This window comes from Phyllopteryx taeniolatus, chromosome 6, assembly GCF_024500385.1.
Source record: "Phyllopteryx taeniolatus isolate TA_2022b chromosome 6, UOR_Ptae_1.2, whole genome shotgun sequence".
Classification (NCBI taxonomy): domain Eukaryota; kingdom Metazoa; phylum Chordata; class Actinopteri; order Syngnathiformes; family Syngnathidae; genus Phyllopteryx; species Phyllopteryx taeniolatus.
The window spans coordinates 26,623,133-26,642,036 of record NC_084507.1 but is presented as its reverse complement, the minus strand read 5'-3'; the positions used below and the strand labels follow the sequence as shown (position 1 = coordinate 26,642,036).

Sequence of the window (18,904 nt, the reverse complement as noted above, 5' to 3'; positions counted from 1 at the left end):
GATGTGGTGGTGGGTGGGGGGTGGCGATGATAAAACTGACCTGTGCCACCCCTACCCCCAGTCAAATACAGACCAGAGAACAGTGAATAAGGGAAGTGGAGTAGGAGGGTGAAGAGGGCTACAATCGCTCTGATGTGGCCTTTAAGAATGGTGGGAGGGGTCGACACCTTGCCCTCGCTTACCGGCAGCGTCTCCGAGTCCTAACCCCCTCGCTCAACCCCTCCAGACCTGAGGGCGCGCCGAGGGGGGTGCACGTCGCAAAATGCTGCAAATTTGGTGCTGTTCAAGTTCTGCAAAGAACAACCACAGTCCTCAAAACAGCCTGTGTCTACGACCCCAAATCCGAACCCACCGTCAATTGTCTACCTCAACTTATCGCTCACTGTTCGCTACCTGTACAGAGCAAGGATTTGTTCTTCTTTCCAAGCTTTTAGTTCCCCTAAAGTTCTAAATGTATACAGTATGCTGATACATTTGTTCAATTGGTTGTACTTGCAACTCTTTTCTGTAAAGGAACTCTGATTTACAAATTTCAGTGAATGAATTTTGTATTTTATAAATACATAAATAAAAATCCTTTATTTTAACAAACAAAGCCAATATAAAATAATACAGATCAAATAGAGAAATACATCCTAAACATAAATAAAATAAAAACAAAATAACATAACATAGATAATAACACAGAACATAAATCAACCACATAATTTTCTTAGAATATAATTCCTAAAGCCCTCTGACAAAATAAAATATTTGTTTTCAAACACGTGGCCCTTATAAAGTAATACCAATAAAATAAATAAACACTTTTGTGTGTAGTAATGAATGTAATAAAATGGAATAGAATAAAATCCTGTAGCCTACTTTAGTTCAAGTATGGAACTCATGTAACACAACACAGAAAATAAATAAAAGAAATAGAAAACAACAGTCTTGAAATGAATAAATAGATAAAATAAAATAATGATATCAGTTTAGTATTTCAGGCTTCAGTATTTCATGTTTGAAAGCAAACATGTTAGGTTAGCGAGATACTTTACAGTTTACAGTTGCGGCCTCAAGATCATTTGATTATTACACGAATACTATACTGTATATTACAAGACTGAACATTGGGCTCAAAGTATAAATAAAAATATTTTTTAAAATAAAAATATTAATATGTGCGCCAATGTTTCTTTAAGTGTGGAACAAGTACCAGATGTACCCAGGCTCCCTCTAGTGGTATGCCAATGAATCACTGAAATAAATGTTCAATCTGTGCATAATGTTGTGTTATGTTATATGATATGTTATGTGGCTTCAACTTTTTTTTTTTTAAATCCAGTACAATACTTTGTTGAATACAGTTCAGTTATATTTTACTTTAATGTACAATGCATCGGTGTCGTTTTTGATGAGAACTTGGGCCTACTGCTGTATTAAAACTTTGGCCATTATGGCGATACTTGGAGAGCTAAATCATTTTTGGGGTGGTATTTGGTGTAAAAAGTTTGAGGACCACTGTGTTAGAAAGTAAAGTGAATAGTTATAAAGATTTTTACAGTTCAGTCGCAGTAATTAAAGTCACGCAAAAAGTGTCATCAGGTGTAACGTGATTTCCGAGACGGTTTCAACTCTGTTTTTCATGGAGCATAATTGGACAAAATGACAATTTCACAGGCTCTCGCATGCATGAGGGAACAAAAAGACTCCCAAAAGATGGCTGGAGCTTTATCAGAGTCGCAACGACGTCTCCCGGCCTGCGTCTTTGAAGTGCAAGCAGTATTGTGTCTGAGGGCTCTCCCCATTTGTTTGCCTCTGATGTCTGAGCCCCCCCCCCGCCATGCATTCACTTCACTTTACAAGGTGTGTCATTTAGCCAGTGTTGGCCTGCTAATCTTTTCAATTGCAGAGATCAAACATGGACGTCTTCTCGAGGGGGATCCTGTTTGGTTGGCGTGCTCTCTTTTGTCGCTGATAACAACTGATCACAGGCCGGTGCGACTATCCCCACACTTTAATGACGTTTAATCCCACATGGCTTTTACAACTTGGACACTCGACACACATGTGTGACACAGTCCATCAAGTAACAAATATTCATATTTATAAATCACGTCATGTTTACTGATGAATACTTCAATTTGCACTTTATGTAGCTTCTATATTTCCAGGTATTATGTGCTGTATTTATATGTGTATTCATCCATTTATTTATATTGATAGATAATAAACACATCATGAAGGTTTGCAACAAATGTAAATTAGACGATACATTATTCTCTTTCACACTTGATGTGGTATACTTTGGAACATGAATTGTTCCTTTCATATAAATAAATTCATTGTTATCTTTGAAACGTGTTGTGGTATGCTTTGGTTTATGAGCGTTTCCTTTCAAATAAGAGATATGAATATAATAATAATAATTATTATTATAATTATTAGTTTTAGTATTGCTTTATATCAAATATTAAATAATATATAAATATGAATAGTAATAATAATAATAGTAATTATTTTTTTGTTATATTCATATCTTTATATTAATAATTATTATTATTATTGAAATGAATAAATAGATAAAATAAAATAATGATATCAGTTTAGTATTTCAGGCTTAAGTATTTCATATTTGAAAGCAAACATGTTAGGTTAGCGAGAAACTTTACAGTTTACAGTTGCGTCCTCAAGATCATTTGATTATTACACGAATACTATTATTATTATAATTATTAGTTTTAGTATTGCTTTATATCATATATTAAATAATATATAAATATAAATAGTAATAATAATAATAGTAATTATTTGTGTTGTTATATTCATATCTTTATATTAATAATAATAATTATTACTAATAATAATATATTATATAAAATATATTAGAATTAAAATTATTTTTATTATCGTCATCGTCATTATCTATCTATATATTGAAAAACACGCATCGCTTTTTATACTCTTGTTGCAAAATTGCACGGTGTGTTCAGGGAATTAAATAAAGTATCACTCGTATTTGTGCTGCAAACAATGATGAAAGACAGGTCCTGTAACTCTAGGAGAGACCACGCCCCTGCAGGGATGCAGCCAATCAGGGGGCCCGTTTGATGTCCGAAGGCATGGGAGGAGGAAAAAGTTTTAGCTGAGCGCGCAGCAGCTTTTCTCGCCTTTGCGGTGAAGGAGCAGCAGGCGAGCACACACACACACACACACACACAAAGACACAAACACACGAACACATGCTCGGCCGCCGCATCCTGCGAGTTGAAACAAAAGAAACTTTGTGCCAATCGCTGAAAAGGATGGTAAAGAAATGACCGAGGGACTTTGAAGGCATCACTGTCTGTCTGGAAAGGCAAGACGAGTGTTGGACTATGAGCGAATTCTTCGCCTTTCCCAAGCAAAACAGACGTTTTTTCACAACTTTATGTCTTTTCTGGACACCTTTGTAGATGAGACTCTGCTGGTGCTGACTTTTTATTCATCGTTCATCACACGAAAAGTTGAAGAGGATGGCACCACTTCTCATCTGCGGCTTTATTCTTCTCAAAGTAAGAAAAACTTCTTACAATAAACCACGGGGCTTTACCTCTGTTTTATGTTTCCAATTATTGTTTATACTCAGCTAGTAATAATAGAGCAAAACTTAAAGTTAATTCACAACGCTTTTTTTGGTTTTCTTTTTTACATCTAGTGACAAAAACCGTTAACTTCATGGCACTAAAAAAAGTTTCTCAGTCTCTCGGAGCACACTTCCTGCACACACACACACACACACACACCACTAACAGCCTGCTGGGGAGTTTTCATGCTGGAAAACTTTTTTTTCCTCTTTTTTTTTTTTTTTGGAGTTAATGTAATCATCTGTGAAAAATAAGAAAGCCCGTTTCCCCGCTTTCCACTCACATGACACTTGATTTTCCACCCCCAGCCTTCACAATTGCCAACAGTTAAGATTAAAGCTGTCTGTGAATTCGTTTTGCTCGTTAAAGTCATATGATGAATGATTTTTTTTTTGGGGGGGGGGGGGGGGGGATAATTGAATTGAATTGAATCACGTGTCGTTATTGTTGTTATGAAATTGATTTTTGTGTGCAATGGAGGCCGAATGTCACAGACATCTTCCCCTAAAAAGCCCCTGGGGCTTGTTGTCTTGTTTGGACATACACCCCAGTAAATACACTTTTGTCATAGCAAAGTGGTACACAGAGAGATAAAATACATTTACGTACAACGTAACAGGGGTTAGTGATATGTTTAATAAAGGTTAAATATAAAAGAATAGAATTTAAAAAAAATACAAATAAAGTAATTTTTTAAAAGGTTTTATGGGGATTACGACTGTAATGTGCATGCCAGGCCAGTAGTCGGCAGTGTCAGTTTGTAAAGAATTGTATGCGCAAAGACCAATAAGACATCTTTTGACCAAGTTTTGCCAGAAAATATGTGAATGACAACTTTGGTAAGTAATATGAACCTGAAAGATGTGAAAATGTGAAATATTTAGAAGAAGCGTTGTAAGCACAAACGGAACTTTTAGTGAAGTATTCTGCCAATTCTTCCATTTGTTTTCGTCATGTTGTGACGTCCATGCGCACGCGAAGACTGAACCCTTCAATTGTTTATTTTTTATTTTTTTAAATATCAAAATCACATCATTTATTTATAGGCTGAAAAACAGGTACACACAAAAAAATAATTACAAATTACACTTCTTAATTACAATGGTTCAAATGTATTATACTTATCATAATCTCTTAAAGGGAAATTCAATTTACACACTGCTGTTTATTTTGTGTTTCTCAACACACAAAGAACCAGATATTTACTAAAAAGCATCATATAAGAGGCAGAAGTACCAGTATCTCCAAACCTGGGACTCGTATCGTGTAGAACAGTAGTTATATAAACATATAAACATATAAACATTTTACACCAAGTACTGTAAGTACCACCACAAAAAAATACGTAGCTCTCCAAGAATCACCATCAAGAGCGACATTAAAATACAATTGCATACTAGGTCCAATGTACATCAAAAAAGAGGCAGAGGTTTTATTCCTAAAATGTCTATTTAATATTATTGTACGCCACTTGAATGAATTAGAAAAGCACTTAAATAATGGGCCAATTAAAATGTATCGCACATAAAGTTAAAAGATTGACTTGAATACATGTTTGTAAACAGTTATAAAAGATTAAATGCTAATGTATTTGATTTTTTTAGAGTCAATAAACCAGCAGATAAATGTATATGGTAGATTTCTTAGAATTGCCTGTAATTTTTTCACTCTTTGGGTGGACACTTTTGTGATCGAGAGCCAAATCAGATTTTTAGAAGGAACAGATGGACGCGGTCATTTGTAAAAAATCTTAAAACGTGTATGTAAAATATGTTAAATAGTTTATTTTAATAATAAAATAATAATTGGTGCTCATTTTTTAAATTTAGTAACCTATTTATAATTAATTAACTAACAACAGTGTGTAATAAAATATAAACGTTAAATGTATGTGTAAAATGTTATTTTATTATATACAGTTAAACAACACATTTTAAAATGCGATAAAGATTGTACATACAAATGAATACATTTTGATTTATCAATATTACAAAGAAACGACTCAATAAATGCAAATTTTACAAGACCTTTGATAATGTAAATACTCAGCGGGCCGTATTAAAGAACGGCGTGGGCCCTACGTGGCCCGCGGGCCGTACTTTGCACACCCGCTTTCAAATGGCTAATTCCAGGAGTGCTGTGGTCACGTCAACGAACTTGGAATCAGTTTTCAATTACAAGCAGCGTGGTGTAAACGGCCCCCGCTCATAGAGTCCACTTATTGTTACTTGGGGCATCTCGCTGTGAAAATGTGGCCTCACTCTCAGGGTCTCAGCAATGCTGGGGTCTGGATATCCGGAATGGAGCAATTATCCTTATTTTCTCCCACACTGTAGCCCGTATAAAGCGTGCGGGGGCTCGGTTAGTTAGTGTGTTACCACAACATTTACATTAAGCAGAATTCCCCACCGGGGGGGGAGGAAGGGGGCAGGGGGCAGATTGTGTATTTCAAGCACTTCACCACTCTTTCATGATGAGTCTCTCCTGTTTGATTTACTGTCATAGTTCTGCACAACGTAGCATCTTTTAATTTGTCCCTTATGCACCCTGTATATATTTCTGACAGTAATCTGCATGAAGGGCGGCCTGAGGTTGGGTGGGGGGCGGGGGGGGGCTCCAGAACTTTAACACCCGCCCAAGCCTAAGCATACTGTAGTTCACGGGTCAGTGTGTCCACGTGGAGGCAAGCGAGAGTGCATCCTTTTGTGTGTTTATTTTCACGCAGATTAGATTAACTGCGGACAGGCCATCACGTGTGCTCAAAAAGAGAGCTTTGACTCACTTCAAAGCAGACAGAAAACATTTCGGTAAACTTGGGTGAAGGCTGTGTGTGAGCATGTGTGTGTGTGTTGACTGAGTGACTCCGGCAGCCGTGCAGTAGAGAGCCCCCACATTGTAAGCGCCGCTCCACCTCGGTGGTCCGTCTATTCCCAGTGGGGAATGAATCCCTTCAAATTGCAACTTCTTCATACACTAATGGAAAAAAAAAAAAACAAAAAAAAAAAAGCAACTGCGGCCCCCATTTGCTTCTTTTTCAACTTTTGACTTTCTGGCCCTAAAGGCAGCAGATAAGCGCCAGTGTGCTTGAGTGAGTGCACAGCCACTTAAAGCCTCCTTCAAATGTGCACAGAAAGTCACAGCAGGACATTCAATAGCAGTTCAGCGCTTGATGTTAATCTTTTTTTTTTTTTTTTTTTTTTTGTAGAGACTAGTCAACTTGGAGAGATGGAAAAACTTCAAAAGTCCAACACAATCCTTTCATAGCGAAAAAGGATTTATGATGGTGACAGTTTAACTGTGGAACTGATGCATTATATCTATGGACAAATTGATGGTTGAGGTTCCAGAACAGACATTGTGTGACGTTAGAGGTTGGATTTTCATCTCTTCAAACTCAGTATTCTTGTATTCTTCTGCATTATTTACATACATTGGTACTTACTTACAAGTTGAATTTGTTCAGAGACCACACTTGTTAATCTTTCCCCATTGAAATTAATGGAAATGCCATTAATCTCTTTGAGTTCCACAGTTTTTTTTTTAATTGTTTTTTTTATTTTTTACATTGCCTCTAATCTAATGTACTGCTGTGAAACAGAATGGAAATGAAAATGGGGGGGGGGGGAAGCAAATGTTTTTTCAAAAATGTAAAATTTTAGTAATTTTGTTCTAGTTTTACCCAACTTGAATTTTCCCATAATGACTCATTTGCACATATGTTTCATGCTTATCCCATGGTCGGAAAATCCTGCTGGTAAACATTACCCGTCATTCCATTCGGAAAGTCGATAATGGTTTAGTCACCACTCTGCTGCACATGAGTGTTCCCACACTGTGGATGGATGCCAAATTTCATCGTGTACTTGCCTGGGCACCGCCAGGCCTTTTTGGCAGCTCGGGGCTGATTCTGGCCTGCAAGGCGGGCCCAAACTCACTCAGGCGATGTGAAACGTGTCAGACCCCCGAACAGAATCGCCATCTCCAAATATTTATCAAAGTCAAGATTTAAGAGGAGTTCAATCTGTTTTCTGTGCTCCAAACGTGGTCCTGGTCCGGCAAATCCAAACATCTTTCTGGTTTCTGCCGGATGCCGCCGCCCCTACTCCCCTAATACGTCTGATCTGGGTTTTGTGGCCGGTGCTCTGATATCATCGGGCTCCTCCGAAAAGTTGGCTCTCAGCCCGGGTGTTGTTTTTGGATCCAGCCGACTCCCGGATACTAAACGCTTTCTGCAGTCATATCAGCTTGTGAGTACTTGAAAAGGGGGCTTTGGGTTTGAGGCGCTGCAGGTTCACGCATGTTGTTGGCGTTTCTTCAGACTTCAGAGACAAAGAGAGACATCAGCGGGTTGGTTGGCTGTTACTTTTCTCCCTTGAGGTTAGTTGTTAGACATCTGTTTGCTCTCGTCAACCCGCCCCTCAGGGGCACGGTGGGCCAATCTGCCTTTAAATGTGTGCATGTTTAAGATGCCTTGAGAACGGGGAGTAGTGAAATAGTAAGCCTCATGCACACACCTGCAGGGCTCTTGGGGACTTCAAAGGTCTCGCTCTCAAACAGACACTCGCATGCTGGGCAGCCGCGTGCAACCGACACCTTCGCCTCAGGCTGGAAGTGTCCCCTTGATATGCTTCCCCCACCTCCCACGTTTTCTCTGGCGAAATCACACAAAGTCCAGCCATTGTCATTCATTCACAATGAGCCGGAGGTGTCAAAGCTCTTCTTGCTTCCTCCTTTTCCCTTTCTCCCCCTCTTATTCGTCGCAGCGCTCCAAAGCCACCTGATTAAAGCCAGCCTCTGCTGTCAGGCGCCAAACCCCGCTGCACAATCTGTTAGGAATGTCTGATCTATCCCTCATGTCATAACTCACACTGGGCTCTCCATTACCCACTTGTAGATAAGGGCTACCAGCACTTTAAGGGGGCCAAAACCGTGGCAGATGGAAAGATTAAACAGGGGGGGGGGACCCTTTCCCGTCACCCACTGCCCTCATTTTCTTACTACGCATGAGTGTGTCATTTCCAACAAAGCTTTTTAAGTTCATCCAAACTTACATCGTTAGTGCATGGAAGTGGTGCTTTTGAGTTGCAACCGGAGACTATTTTCTGTCCGTTAAATCGAGGTTCCACTGTGCCATCATTTCTGGGCTCTAATGTAGGTTGAGTTATCATTGATTTTTTTTTATTTGATTTTTTTAGGCTTTTTAAAATGACAATACATAATGCATACTTACATACATACTGTACATACATTCTCAAATGATCACTTCTGTAGCATTCCTAGGAAATCACAATGTCCTGTCGCCGGTGAACAATTTTTTAGAACAGGCCCGCAGGTACTCGTTTTTCTGCGAGTCACCATGTTGGTGACCCTTATTCATTCTAAATCATCATTTTTTTTAGAAGACTTCAGGGGAGGTGCAGCAGCTTTAGAAAAATAAAGAAAAAACACTGTTTAAATCTGCCAGGGCAAATTACATCGATTGATTGTTTTTTTTCATTTTTTTTTATTCAGAAGGTGTTCATAAAAATATTCTCGAGAAAATCAGTTTGACGGGACGTATGTGCTATTCAGACAATGAAAACAGGATGGTGCATATGTGCACAGTGATTATTTTGCATCAGACTCCAACGACTTCATAAATTCTCTGATTTTAATTAAGAATTTGACGTTAAATTGACATTATTTGAGTTTTGGAATGCTAAATAACTAGGCCACACCATAACCTCCTTGACAGAGATAATAATACTTTTTGTTTCCTCGTAGGTTGTCTTTGGTGACGCTTGTGCCAGCGGACAGTTCACCGAATCCGGCGAGTGTTGCCGTGTGTGTCCTGCGGGCTTCGGAGTGGCGGTGGAGTGTGGAAAAGATGATACTAAATGTACACCATGCCCACAGGGTAGGCAATTATCTTCTAGTGTTACCCCCACTAATACAGAAGACCTTTTTAATTGTTGTCTTTGTCTGTGCAAGAGGCACATGTCAGACTAACGCCGCCGGTGTCGTCGTCTCCCCCACCCCCAGGAACTTTCTCCTCCTCTGAAGACCTCGGCCGTTGCCTCCCGTGCTCGCAGTGCCCGTACGGCGTCCCCACGTTGGCCACGTGCTCCGCCGTTGAGGACACGCAATGCGAATGCGACAGCGGCTTCTTCTACTTCCGAGCCTACGGCCTGTGCGCGCCTTGTTCCAAATGCAAGCGTGGCGAGGGGGCGGCGCAGGAGTGCGGCCCCAAGGGGGACACGCAGTGCCGGCTCTGCGTCCCGGGAACTTTCTCCGAAGAGCACGCTAACACCAAACCGTGCCAGACCTGCACCCAGTGCACGGACAGCGAGGTGGAGATCCGGGCCTGCATGCCCAACTCTGACACACTCTGCATGGGTGAGTTGTGAGGAAAATACAGGGGGAGGGAACGATTATGAAGAAAAACTGACCTTGCGTTTACAGTACAATGACCTTGGAAAAGCTATGCTAGCTAGCTAGCTAGCTTGCTGTCTATCTCAGGGTTTTCCAACCAGTCTGCTGTGAGGAAACATCAGGGGTGCCGTGGCAAGCTGTCCAATTTGACTTCATTGGTCTAAAACGTTTTATTTATTTACTACAAATAATGTATCTCTTGTTCAACTATCCATATTAGTGACGCACTGTGACAGGCAGAACAATTAAATGCACTTTCACTAGGTGGGAGAAGGTACATTAACTTCATCCAACAGGATAAGTCATGACACGCACACAGTAAGAAACAATAGATTAGTGAGTAAATTGAGACAAGATCATCATTATTTCAGTAGATATACTTTTGTGGAATTTTTGTTTGGTGGTGTCCTGTGGGATTTTTCTCATGTGAAATGTGCCCTGGCTCAATAAATGATAGGAAATACTCATACATTTTCCAAATCAACTATCAACTGACTGAACCCTTAAAAATCAATTACTTACCGTATTTTCACGACCATAAGGCGCACTGTATTAAAAGGTGCAGTCTCAGTTACGGGATCTATTTCTGTATTTAACACATACATAAGGCGCATCGTATTATTGGGCGCAAGCATGGTAAAACATACGCTAGCTTAAAACATACGGTAGCATGCATGCATGCTAAAACAATGTTTTTAAAAAGGCAGCGGGAGCAAAAATGACTTCGGTTGTACTTTATTGAAGTATTTAACAATATACTCACGTTATTTTTTTGATCAATCCTCATCCACAAATCCATCAAATTCCTCATCTTCTGTATCCGAAATGAACAGCTGGGCAAGTTCTCCATCAAACATGCCGGGTTCCCTCTCGTACTCGTCGGAGTCAGTCTCGTTGCCGGGGGGGCTGTTCAGCGATGATGCCGGCGTTTTCCCGCTTCCTCCACTTGCGAACCATGGATTCGTTGATCTTGAATTCTCTCGCGGCTGCTCGATTCCCGTGTTCCTCCGCGTAATTGACAGCTTGCAGTTTAAACTGTGCTTCGTAAGTGTGTCTCTTCGTTTTCGGGGGTCCTTAGCCAAACCGATGTTGTTTTGCACAATGCACATATACCACTATATACCTACTGAGGCTGTGCCTTTAGCGTCCGCATGCTGTCCTCAGTCACGTCCGCCTTTCCTCTATATACGCAGCGTGTTGGCAGGAAATGCTCCCATTCAGTCAAGCGCTCATCAAAGACACACAACAACATTTACAGATTTTGGAACTCGGTGCACACATAAGGCGCGCCGCATTGTAAGGTGCACCGTCCATTTTGGAGAAAATGTCAGACTTTTAAGTACGCCTTATGGTCGTGAAAATACAGTAATCGATTATGATGTCCATCCCTAATTGTAACATGAAGGCAGGCAGGCACCCCAACAAAAGGACTTGTAGGAACAGTTTGGGTTTTAGGACTGTTTCCAATGGAAATGACAGAACCGAACTGTACCGCTTGTTGGAAACAAGGTTGTTGCCAAACCGATGTCAGTTGAAAACGTACAACATGCATGTCAGGAGCTGGTGATGTCGCTTTGTAAAGCAACAACACACATGGCCACCAACTGGATGTCCTCCAGTTTTCTTTCCAAAAGCTATTTTGAATACTTTCCCCCCCCCCCCTGGACTATGCTTCACCATTTTTTACCCACATGTCCATGTCCTCCATTTACACAGATGACCGTTTTCAATCGGAAATGGTAATGACGTTGTTTTCGAAAACTTCCACTTTGAAAACAGTTTTCACATGTGCACTCCAAAGCGCTGATGTCGTGCGAAAGTACAGCCAAAATGACAGTTTTGATCAGTTGAAATGAGTGTCACGTAAACGGCCTCTGAGAGATAAAAAGAATCTCAAAGTAGAGGGAGGACTTCTGAGGAAAAACACAGACATGTGTTCAACATCTGAATCCACACCTCACCAGAACTACGGAACTTCCCAACCAGGAATCAGCAGCAGTGAAGAAAACAGCACGAGTTCAGTGCTTGGTTAGAGGTTAACTGCTCAAAGGGCCAAATCGGGGGCGAGCCCACCGGCTCGTCTCCTGGCTTCCAAACGGCTCTCCGGGTGTTAGGTCATCTGTACACATGTCATGACTCTTTGACCTCAGAGCAGTCACCACCGTAGTTGGTGGCGTTTGAGCCTAAAATAGTCAAACCACGGGAGAGATACAGAGGCCGGGGTAAAAAAAAAAAAAAAAAAGCGGTTTAAAACGCCAGGGCAGCTCAACGACTGATGCTAATAATCAGAGACAGACCGTGCATTTGGTACCTGTACCGACTCGGAGCAGGTCAGAATAAATATTTATAAAAAACATAAACAAATAAAATAAAATACATTATACTGACCAGAGATGCTGATTGTTAAATGGATTAATGTGTGGAGATTGCCACAGATGGTGATTTTCTTAGTCGAATGTTGTCTGTAGCAAGTTTTGCTCTGCCTATCCAATGAGAGGACAGAAAACTGCTAATGTCTTTGAGAGCCTGCGCGCTGGCCCTGTGAGGAAAAATTTGAAATTTGATTGGTTAAAGAAACAACCCCATTACTAATACAGTGGTACATTGTAATACAGTGGTTCTTACAAGTGACCAGATTTAAAACCGATTTTCTTTGTTTTTGCGATCAAAAATTTGAGTATGAGCCCTAAATGGTGGCAGCGAACTTCACAACTAGCAGCAGATAGTGAACAATTCTTAAAAAATGAGGCAACGTGCTTCTTTCAAGCTGTTTATTGCCAGTTTAAACATAAAACAAAGAGAATTCCTCGTTGTGTAGTCAACCAAAACACAACTTAGGAAGGTCCGCTGGCTTAATGCTAACACACGATGCAAAACGCTATTGAGAGGCGAACAAAGCTAGCATTGATGTTGCGGTAGTTATAACCCTTCCAACAACGGATATTTGAATACAGACAGTGCTGCAACACATGTAGACAGATAATATAACAATACTCTCACGCTTATATTCTTTATCCTCTGTGAAAAACAACACCTAATATTACTGCAGTTTACGCAAGTCAGTTTTGAAACATTGTGTATTATGTATGTCTGTATTATACTGCTCTCCGGTGGCCAAAGCACATACGAAAAGGAACAAAATGTCAACGGGCATTGATGCATGCAATCGTGTTACAAAAACTGTTTCTTTTTTTTTGTTTGTTTTTACAACTGCAATGCTGCAGAGCGCTATTTTTCGAATGAAAGCCCTCCATCAATACATGTCCGTCCGTATATGCAGATACGATAATTGCACTTCTGTCGCCAGATAAAAAGCTGCACATTCTCTCCCGCGACACTCCGAGCTGGTCCGGTGTGGAGGAGGTGACAGCAGGCGGAGGAAGTCCTGCCCCGGGGACGCCCAAGTTCACCCCCCAGGGTGAGAAGGGCGGCAACAACATCCTGGCCTACGTGTCGGTGCTGGCAGCGGTGGTCCTGGGCCTGCTCGTCTACGTCGCTTACAAGTGGTGGGTCCTCATCAGTGGTAGGCCCGTGTACTTTTATGGGCATAAGAAGGATACTAGAGAAAACGGCGGCTAGTTTACCTGAAATTGTTTCCTGCAGCTGGCGTTCGTGTAAACAGAAGCAGGCTCTGTCCAAGGCGCGGGCGGCCGAGCTGGGAGCGTCTCCGGAGGGAGAGAAGCTCCAAAGTGACAGCGGAGTTTTCCTCGACTCGCAGAGTCTGCAAGACAATCAGCCCTGCAAAGGTGCGGTACGCCACCAACAAGCACACAATTATAGTGAGGTTTCAAAACTTTTTCTTTGTTTTTTTTTTTTTGCTAAAGGTCTGTCTATTTCCTGAAAGAATGCACTGGAAAACATAGACCAGACTGAGACAAATTGGCCAATACTCACACGCTGTGGTGTCATAATAGACATTTCAAAGGGCCTTTATTTGCTAAAACGTAAATGCAATGCGAAACAGTCTCTATCTGTACCAGCACCAAATTGGAAACCTTTATATATACCTACCTCTTACATGTTCATGAATTATGTCATTAAAATGCACTGAAAAATCTTCTAAAATGCCTATTTGGTGGTGTGGGAATTCATCTGGCAATAATAAAAAATACGGGATCTGTATTGAAATTTCAATGGGTTTAAAATGAGTGTTTGCGTACTGCTAACCCACAGCAGTGAAAACAGATGAAAACCAGTTATCCCAGGCACGGGTGTGCAAAGGCTGGCAGGGCAGGCGGGTGGCAGGGCAGACTGGGCGGCGGCCCTGGGCATCCACCAGGAGGGGAGCATCCAAACGGACTTTGGGGGGGGGGGGGTCAGTCAATGTCTGCAGTATATAAGCAATATAATGAGTGTAGTTACTGGCAAAACATTATGCATGATGCCCTTTAACGTTAAATCCCATTTATTCTACCCCATTATTTTCTTTGTCATGAAGTGATGACTTCAAGTTCAAAATAAAAACCAGATGATGTTCTCAGATTTCAAAATATCATGTTAAGTGACTCCAACACTGAACAGCATTTACTGTTTCATGAGAAAAATTAGAATATTGACAAAAATATGAGGCGTGTACTCACTTTAGTTTGAAAATGTATATTGAGGCCAAAATACCCCCCCCAAAAAGAAAAAAACCCACATGCCCTGTCTAGGGCTGCATAGGCTCCAGCGTATTTGAAACAATAGTCTTGTTCTCGCACAGAGGCCATTGGAGTAATGGCCTCGTGTTGTTTTGTTGTCTCTCCCCACAGGTACAAAGAGGGACAGCAAGCAGGACACCCGCCTATACATCAACCTGCCGCCCCACAGACAGGAAGAAGTGGAGCGTCTCCTGCAGGAAGGAGCGGGGCGTGGCTGGCGGCAGCTGGGCCAGGCGCTGGGGTACGAGGCCGAACAGCTGGACCTGTTTGGGCGCGGCGAGGCCCCCGCGCGCACGCTCCTCTCCAACTGGGCCCTGAAAGAAGGCTCCACTCTGGGACTGCTGTGCTCGGCGCTGGCTCGCATCGAGAGGCCCGACGTGGTCTCGGCTCTCAACTGCCCCGCGCAGGGCGCCTCGGTGGTGTGACGCGGTCCCCGCCCACGAGCCGCATAGGCAGGCCCACTCGCACCGCTATGACAATGGAGCACGGCAGTTGTTTTGCCTTCCTTGGACACTTGAGTCTTTTTAACCAACAGAAAAATAGTGTTATAGCCACAAAGTGCCATTTTTCTTATGGATCTCCGCAAGCGCCTTAAATCAGCGTAATTGTAATCAATCAGTCTGGTGCTCTATGAACTATTTCCTTTTGTTATCACCTATAATAATGTCCATGAACCACACAGTGTGTCTACAATCAGAACTGTCAATGTGGACTATTCATTCATTTATAGTATTCTATTTTCTCAAAATGGAAATTTGTGTGATATTTAATCAATGCAGTACATAATAGTTTTAATAATCTGGGTGTCAAACTCAAGCCACATCATTTCCTGTGGCCCAATCGAAGGAAAATACAGTGTGTCGTGTCATGTTTCTTGCTAAATAGATTTGTTCTGTCAAAAAATCTGTACCAAAATTGCAATTATTCATTCACTTTAACCGGTTTTAGAATCATTTATTTACACCAAACCCCTACTTAACATAAACGGGACAACAGTTGTATTCTAAAATACTGCCGTGGCACTATTTTCCATGACGTATAATTTCAAATTGAATGTGTTGTTAAAAATCTATACAATATAATAACAAATGCAGGGACAATTGTGTATATTTGATATGACAATGAGATTATACATTATGTTTTTTTAAAGTCATTACGACAGAGGGAAACCATCATTATGATATGGCCCGTGACAAAAATGAGTTAGACACCCCAAATTGTTTTTTGTTTACATACTGTACATGCTATTTCAACAACAACAAAAAAAGTGCCTTTCCTTGTTTTCTACTCTCCTTGTGGTTTCTCATGCAGAAATCAACATTTAATTTGGAAGTATGCAAATTAGTCTTGGTATTGCCTTTTTTTTTTTTTTTTTTTTCCCCCCCACATCTAATGTCTACACAGGCATAGCCACAGGAGGCCGTTTGTTAAGTTATACGTGGCCAGAAAGAAAGTCATAGTCAATGATGATTAGAATTTCTCACAAAGGAGGCTGATACGGTATAACATGTGACAATAGTTAAGGACTCCAAACTAGAATGCATGCATAACGGAGATAATTGTTGACATAAAACACTTAAAATGTCCTTATTTGTGTTTGAAATGTTCTATTGTTTTGTTCTGTTGGTATTTCTTCAATCAGAGCAAACATGAAGAATTTAGTGGATGATAGTGACACTGTTATTTGGAGCTCTTCCTCGCTGTGATTGTAAATATCTCAAATGTTTTCCTCGCAGTAGCACACAACGAGATTCAGGTTATCAAGACTGACGAAAGGGATTACATGAAGACAGAACATCTTCCCTTCTCGCGTTTTGTATTTATTTTACCACCATTTTAAGTTGAAATCCTCCCGCCTTCCTCCAACACGTCTGTGTGTGTGACACTATGTGATGACCGCAGATGGTTTAGGTCATTTTTTTAAATGCCAGTCATGTAGGTTTTATTTTTATTTTTATTTTTTTTTGAGGGGGAGGGGTTTATATTTCATCTTACTGTGTCCGTTTTGTCTCATTCAATGAATAAATAATTTGTAATAAAACTGAATGCTCTTGTTATCTTTAAGCATTAGTGTGACATAAACTTTAGAAACAAATGTACAATAAGTCGACCTACAAAATCGATTCTGCATGTAAAAAGATAATGGCTAAGATAATTTAAAAATACATATCTTTTGTAGGTGGCATGGCGGATGACTGCTTAGCACATCTGCCTGACAGTTCTGAGGGCCTGGGCTAAAATCTGCGTGGAGTTTGGGTAGGAGTATTTATTTATTTGTGAGTTTTAAATTAAAGCTGGATTTAAAAAAAAAATAATTACATATGTGATTTATGAAACCACAGGAGTTAGCAAAGTTTTCAGGCCAGACTTAAATGTGTACGCATAAAAAACACAATGCTGCTTCACTCTGCTTAGTTCTGGTTTTGGGAACATTCAATAAGGCGGCATCTGACTACTTGAGGGGTTTGCAAGTTTCACGGTCAATTAAAATGTCTTGAATATATTTAGGCCATTCAGAACATGATTTGACTTGGACTCACTGAAAACCAGTGCAGAAATCTTAGGACCGGTGTGATGCGGTCAGGTTTCCTGGTACCAAGAATTTTCAGATTGATATTTTTTTGTTTGGACAAAATCTTTGACAGTAAGTTACCAAATATATTTCCTTCCCCTTGTTGCTATAGCTCTTGTAATGATGTGCAGGTGTCCAGAAAAGTAACACGGGTATGCCTGCAGCTGATTCAACAGGCCCAGTTAAGTCCGAGTCACTTAGTTTTAATTGCAGGCGTCAGGGTTAAACTGTCAAGCTTCTTGGCGCCTCTGTGGAATATTTCAGTGTTTGTTCTTGTCGTTCGTTCGCCCTCTTCTCCTTCACTTGCTCCACTGACCTTATTGGAAATGTAGATGTTGGCCTGCATTCTGCAATCTCAGACTTTCTAAATCCCGTATTTGGACTGCATTTCCCCATATTGAGGGATTTAAGTGCATCAGAACATTTCCTATCCAAAGAGAACCCTGAGGGGGAAAGTGTTATTTAAAACCAAGGGACATACCAAACTGATTCTGAGTGTACACTTTTATATGGTTTCACCGTTATAACCGTCCCAGCCACTGTGAACTTGAGTGGGCTAACTCCATTTTTGTATTTTTTTTATGCATAGAGAAAGGGCATGTTTCCCCATGATTTTTGATCGAAATATAGATGTGGAACTTTCCAATTTTCAGTGCAACACTGAGCCAAATCCTACAGTATTTCCAAGATGGCTGCATCCGTTAAACCACGCTTTATCTCCAGCAAAAAAAAATCCCGAAGGTTATGCTCAGAGATTGATAGTAGCCTCAGAAAGTAAGGAGTGCTTTACCTTGAGTGGTATCGGCGAACGTTGTTCATCAGTTTTCCTGAAATTTTGATACAAATGTTTTGACTTAGACCCCTATTTTTTTTAACTCAAAAATGCAGGAAAAATGTTGACAGTGAAAAGGGGTTAATGTCTTTAATCGAAGGTCCTTACATGGATTCCAGACTTTGGCCGAACCTCTGGTTGGACTCTCATTAGCATAAGCTCCTTTTTCACTGCCTCTTTCCTCCATTGAGTCCTAGAACATGTTGTATTATTTTGGCATTTACTCCTAAAATTGGTTATGTATTTTTAAAACGACTTTAGCTCATGCGATCGATATTGTAAAAGATCAAATGCTCACATTTAATATTTTTGTATTCATTATAATTATGAACAGAAAAATACTAATTATCCCCAAAATATTTTTATTTTTTTTAAAACCTTAACTACAAATTACCTGGTCCTTCTGTTTTAAAAACCAAATGTGACCCCTTAAGCACAAAGGTTTGCATACCTCTGTCCTAGTCCCTTTTTGCTGCCCACTGAAGCAGAGAATTTTCCTCCTACATACCATCACTGTGTGCAGTTGGGGGAATATTCCTCTTCCCTGAGTTGTGTGCAAAAGGCCACATCTACTACATTCAGAAATTTTCATCTGTGTGTGAAAAAGGACTTGAGTTACACTTGACACCCGAGTGAACTTCCTACATCATACGGTAAAGTTGCAGCACGGGTGTACAAAAAAAACCTCTTTTATTATCTTTTAAAATGTTTGTACACTTGGTATGACAATGTGCTTACACAATACTTACAGTCGAGGAGGGTGAAAATTACTTTATACATAAAAAAAAAAAGGACGAGTGAAAAGAAAAAAAAAAAAGTTGGACCCCCCCCCCCCCCCCCT

At 40.6% G+C, this 18,904-nt stretch overlaps 1 protein-coding gene across 3 annotated transcripts; it reads left to right on the top strand.

Moving 5' to 3' along the window:
* Window positions 1-3,149: 3,149 nt before the first annotated feature.
* Window positions 3,150-16,716, top strand: nradd (neurotrophin receptor associated death domain). 3 transcript variants are annotated; one of them, XM_061775644.1, is made up of 7 exons: window positions 3,150-3,340; window positions 3,438-3,536; window positions 9,372-9,504; window positions 9,630-9,983; window positions 13,327-13,525; window positions 13,623-13,765; window positions 14,771-16,716. In XM_061775644.1, the coding sequence occupies exons 2-7, from the start codon at window positions 3,498-3,500 to the stop codon at window positions 15,082-15,084; spliced, it is 1,182 nt and encodes a 393-aa protein (XP_061631628.1). In that variant the 5' UTR covers window positions 3,150-3,340; window positions 3,438-3,497; the 3' UTR covers window positions 15,085-16,716. The 3 variants fall into 3 exon arrangements, with proteins under 3 accessions (XP_061631628.1, XP_061631627.1, XP_061631629.1); XM_061775643.1 differs by having other exon boundaries at window positions 3,150-3,536; XM_061775645.1 differs by having other exon boundaries at window positions 3,150-3,536; window positions 13,327-13,542.
* The last annotated feature ends 2,188 nt before the right edge of the window (window positions 16,717-18,904 follow it).

Excerpts from the sequence above, each read along its gene's own strand:
- nradd (XM_061775644.1), top strand. The coding sequence starts at position 3,498 with ATGGCACCACTTCTCATCTGCGGCTTTATTCTTCTCAAA. Across the intron at positions 3,537-9,371 it reads GCGGCTTTATTCTTCTCAAA|GTTGTCTTTGGTGACGCTTG; the intron begins GTAAGAAAAACT and ends GTTTCCTCGTAG. Across the intron at positions 9,505-9,629 it reads ATGTACACCATGCCCACAGG|GAACTTTCTCCTCCTCTGAA; the intron begins GTAGGCAATTAT and ends CCCCACCCCCAG.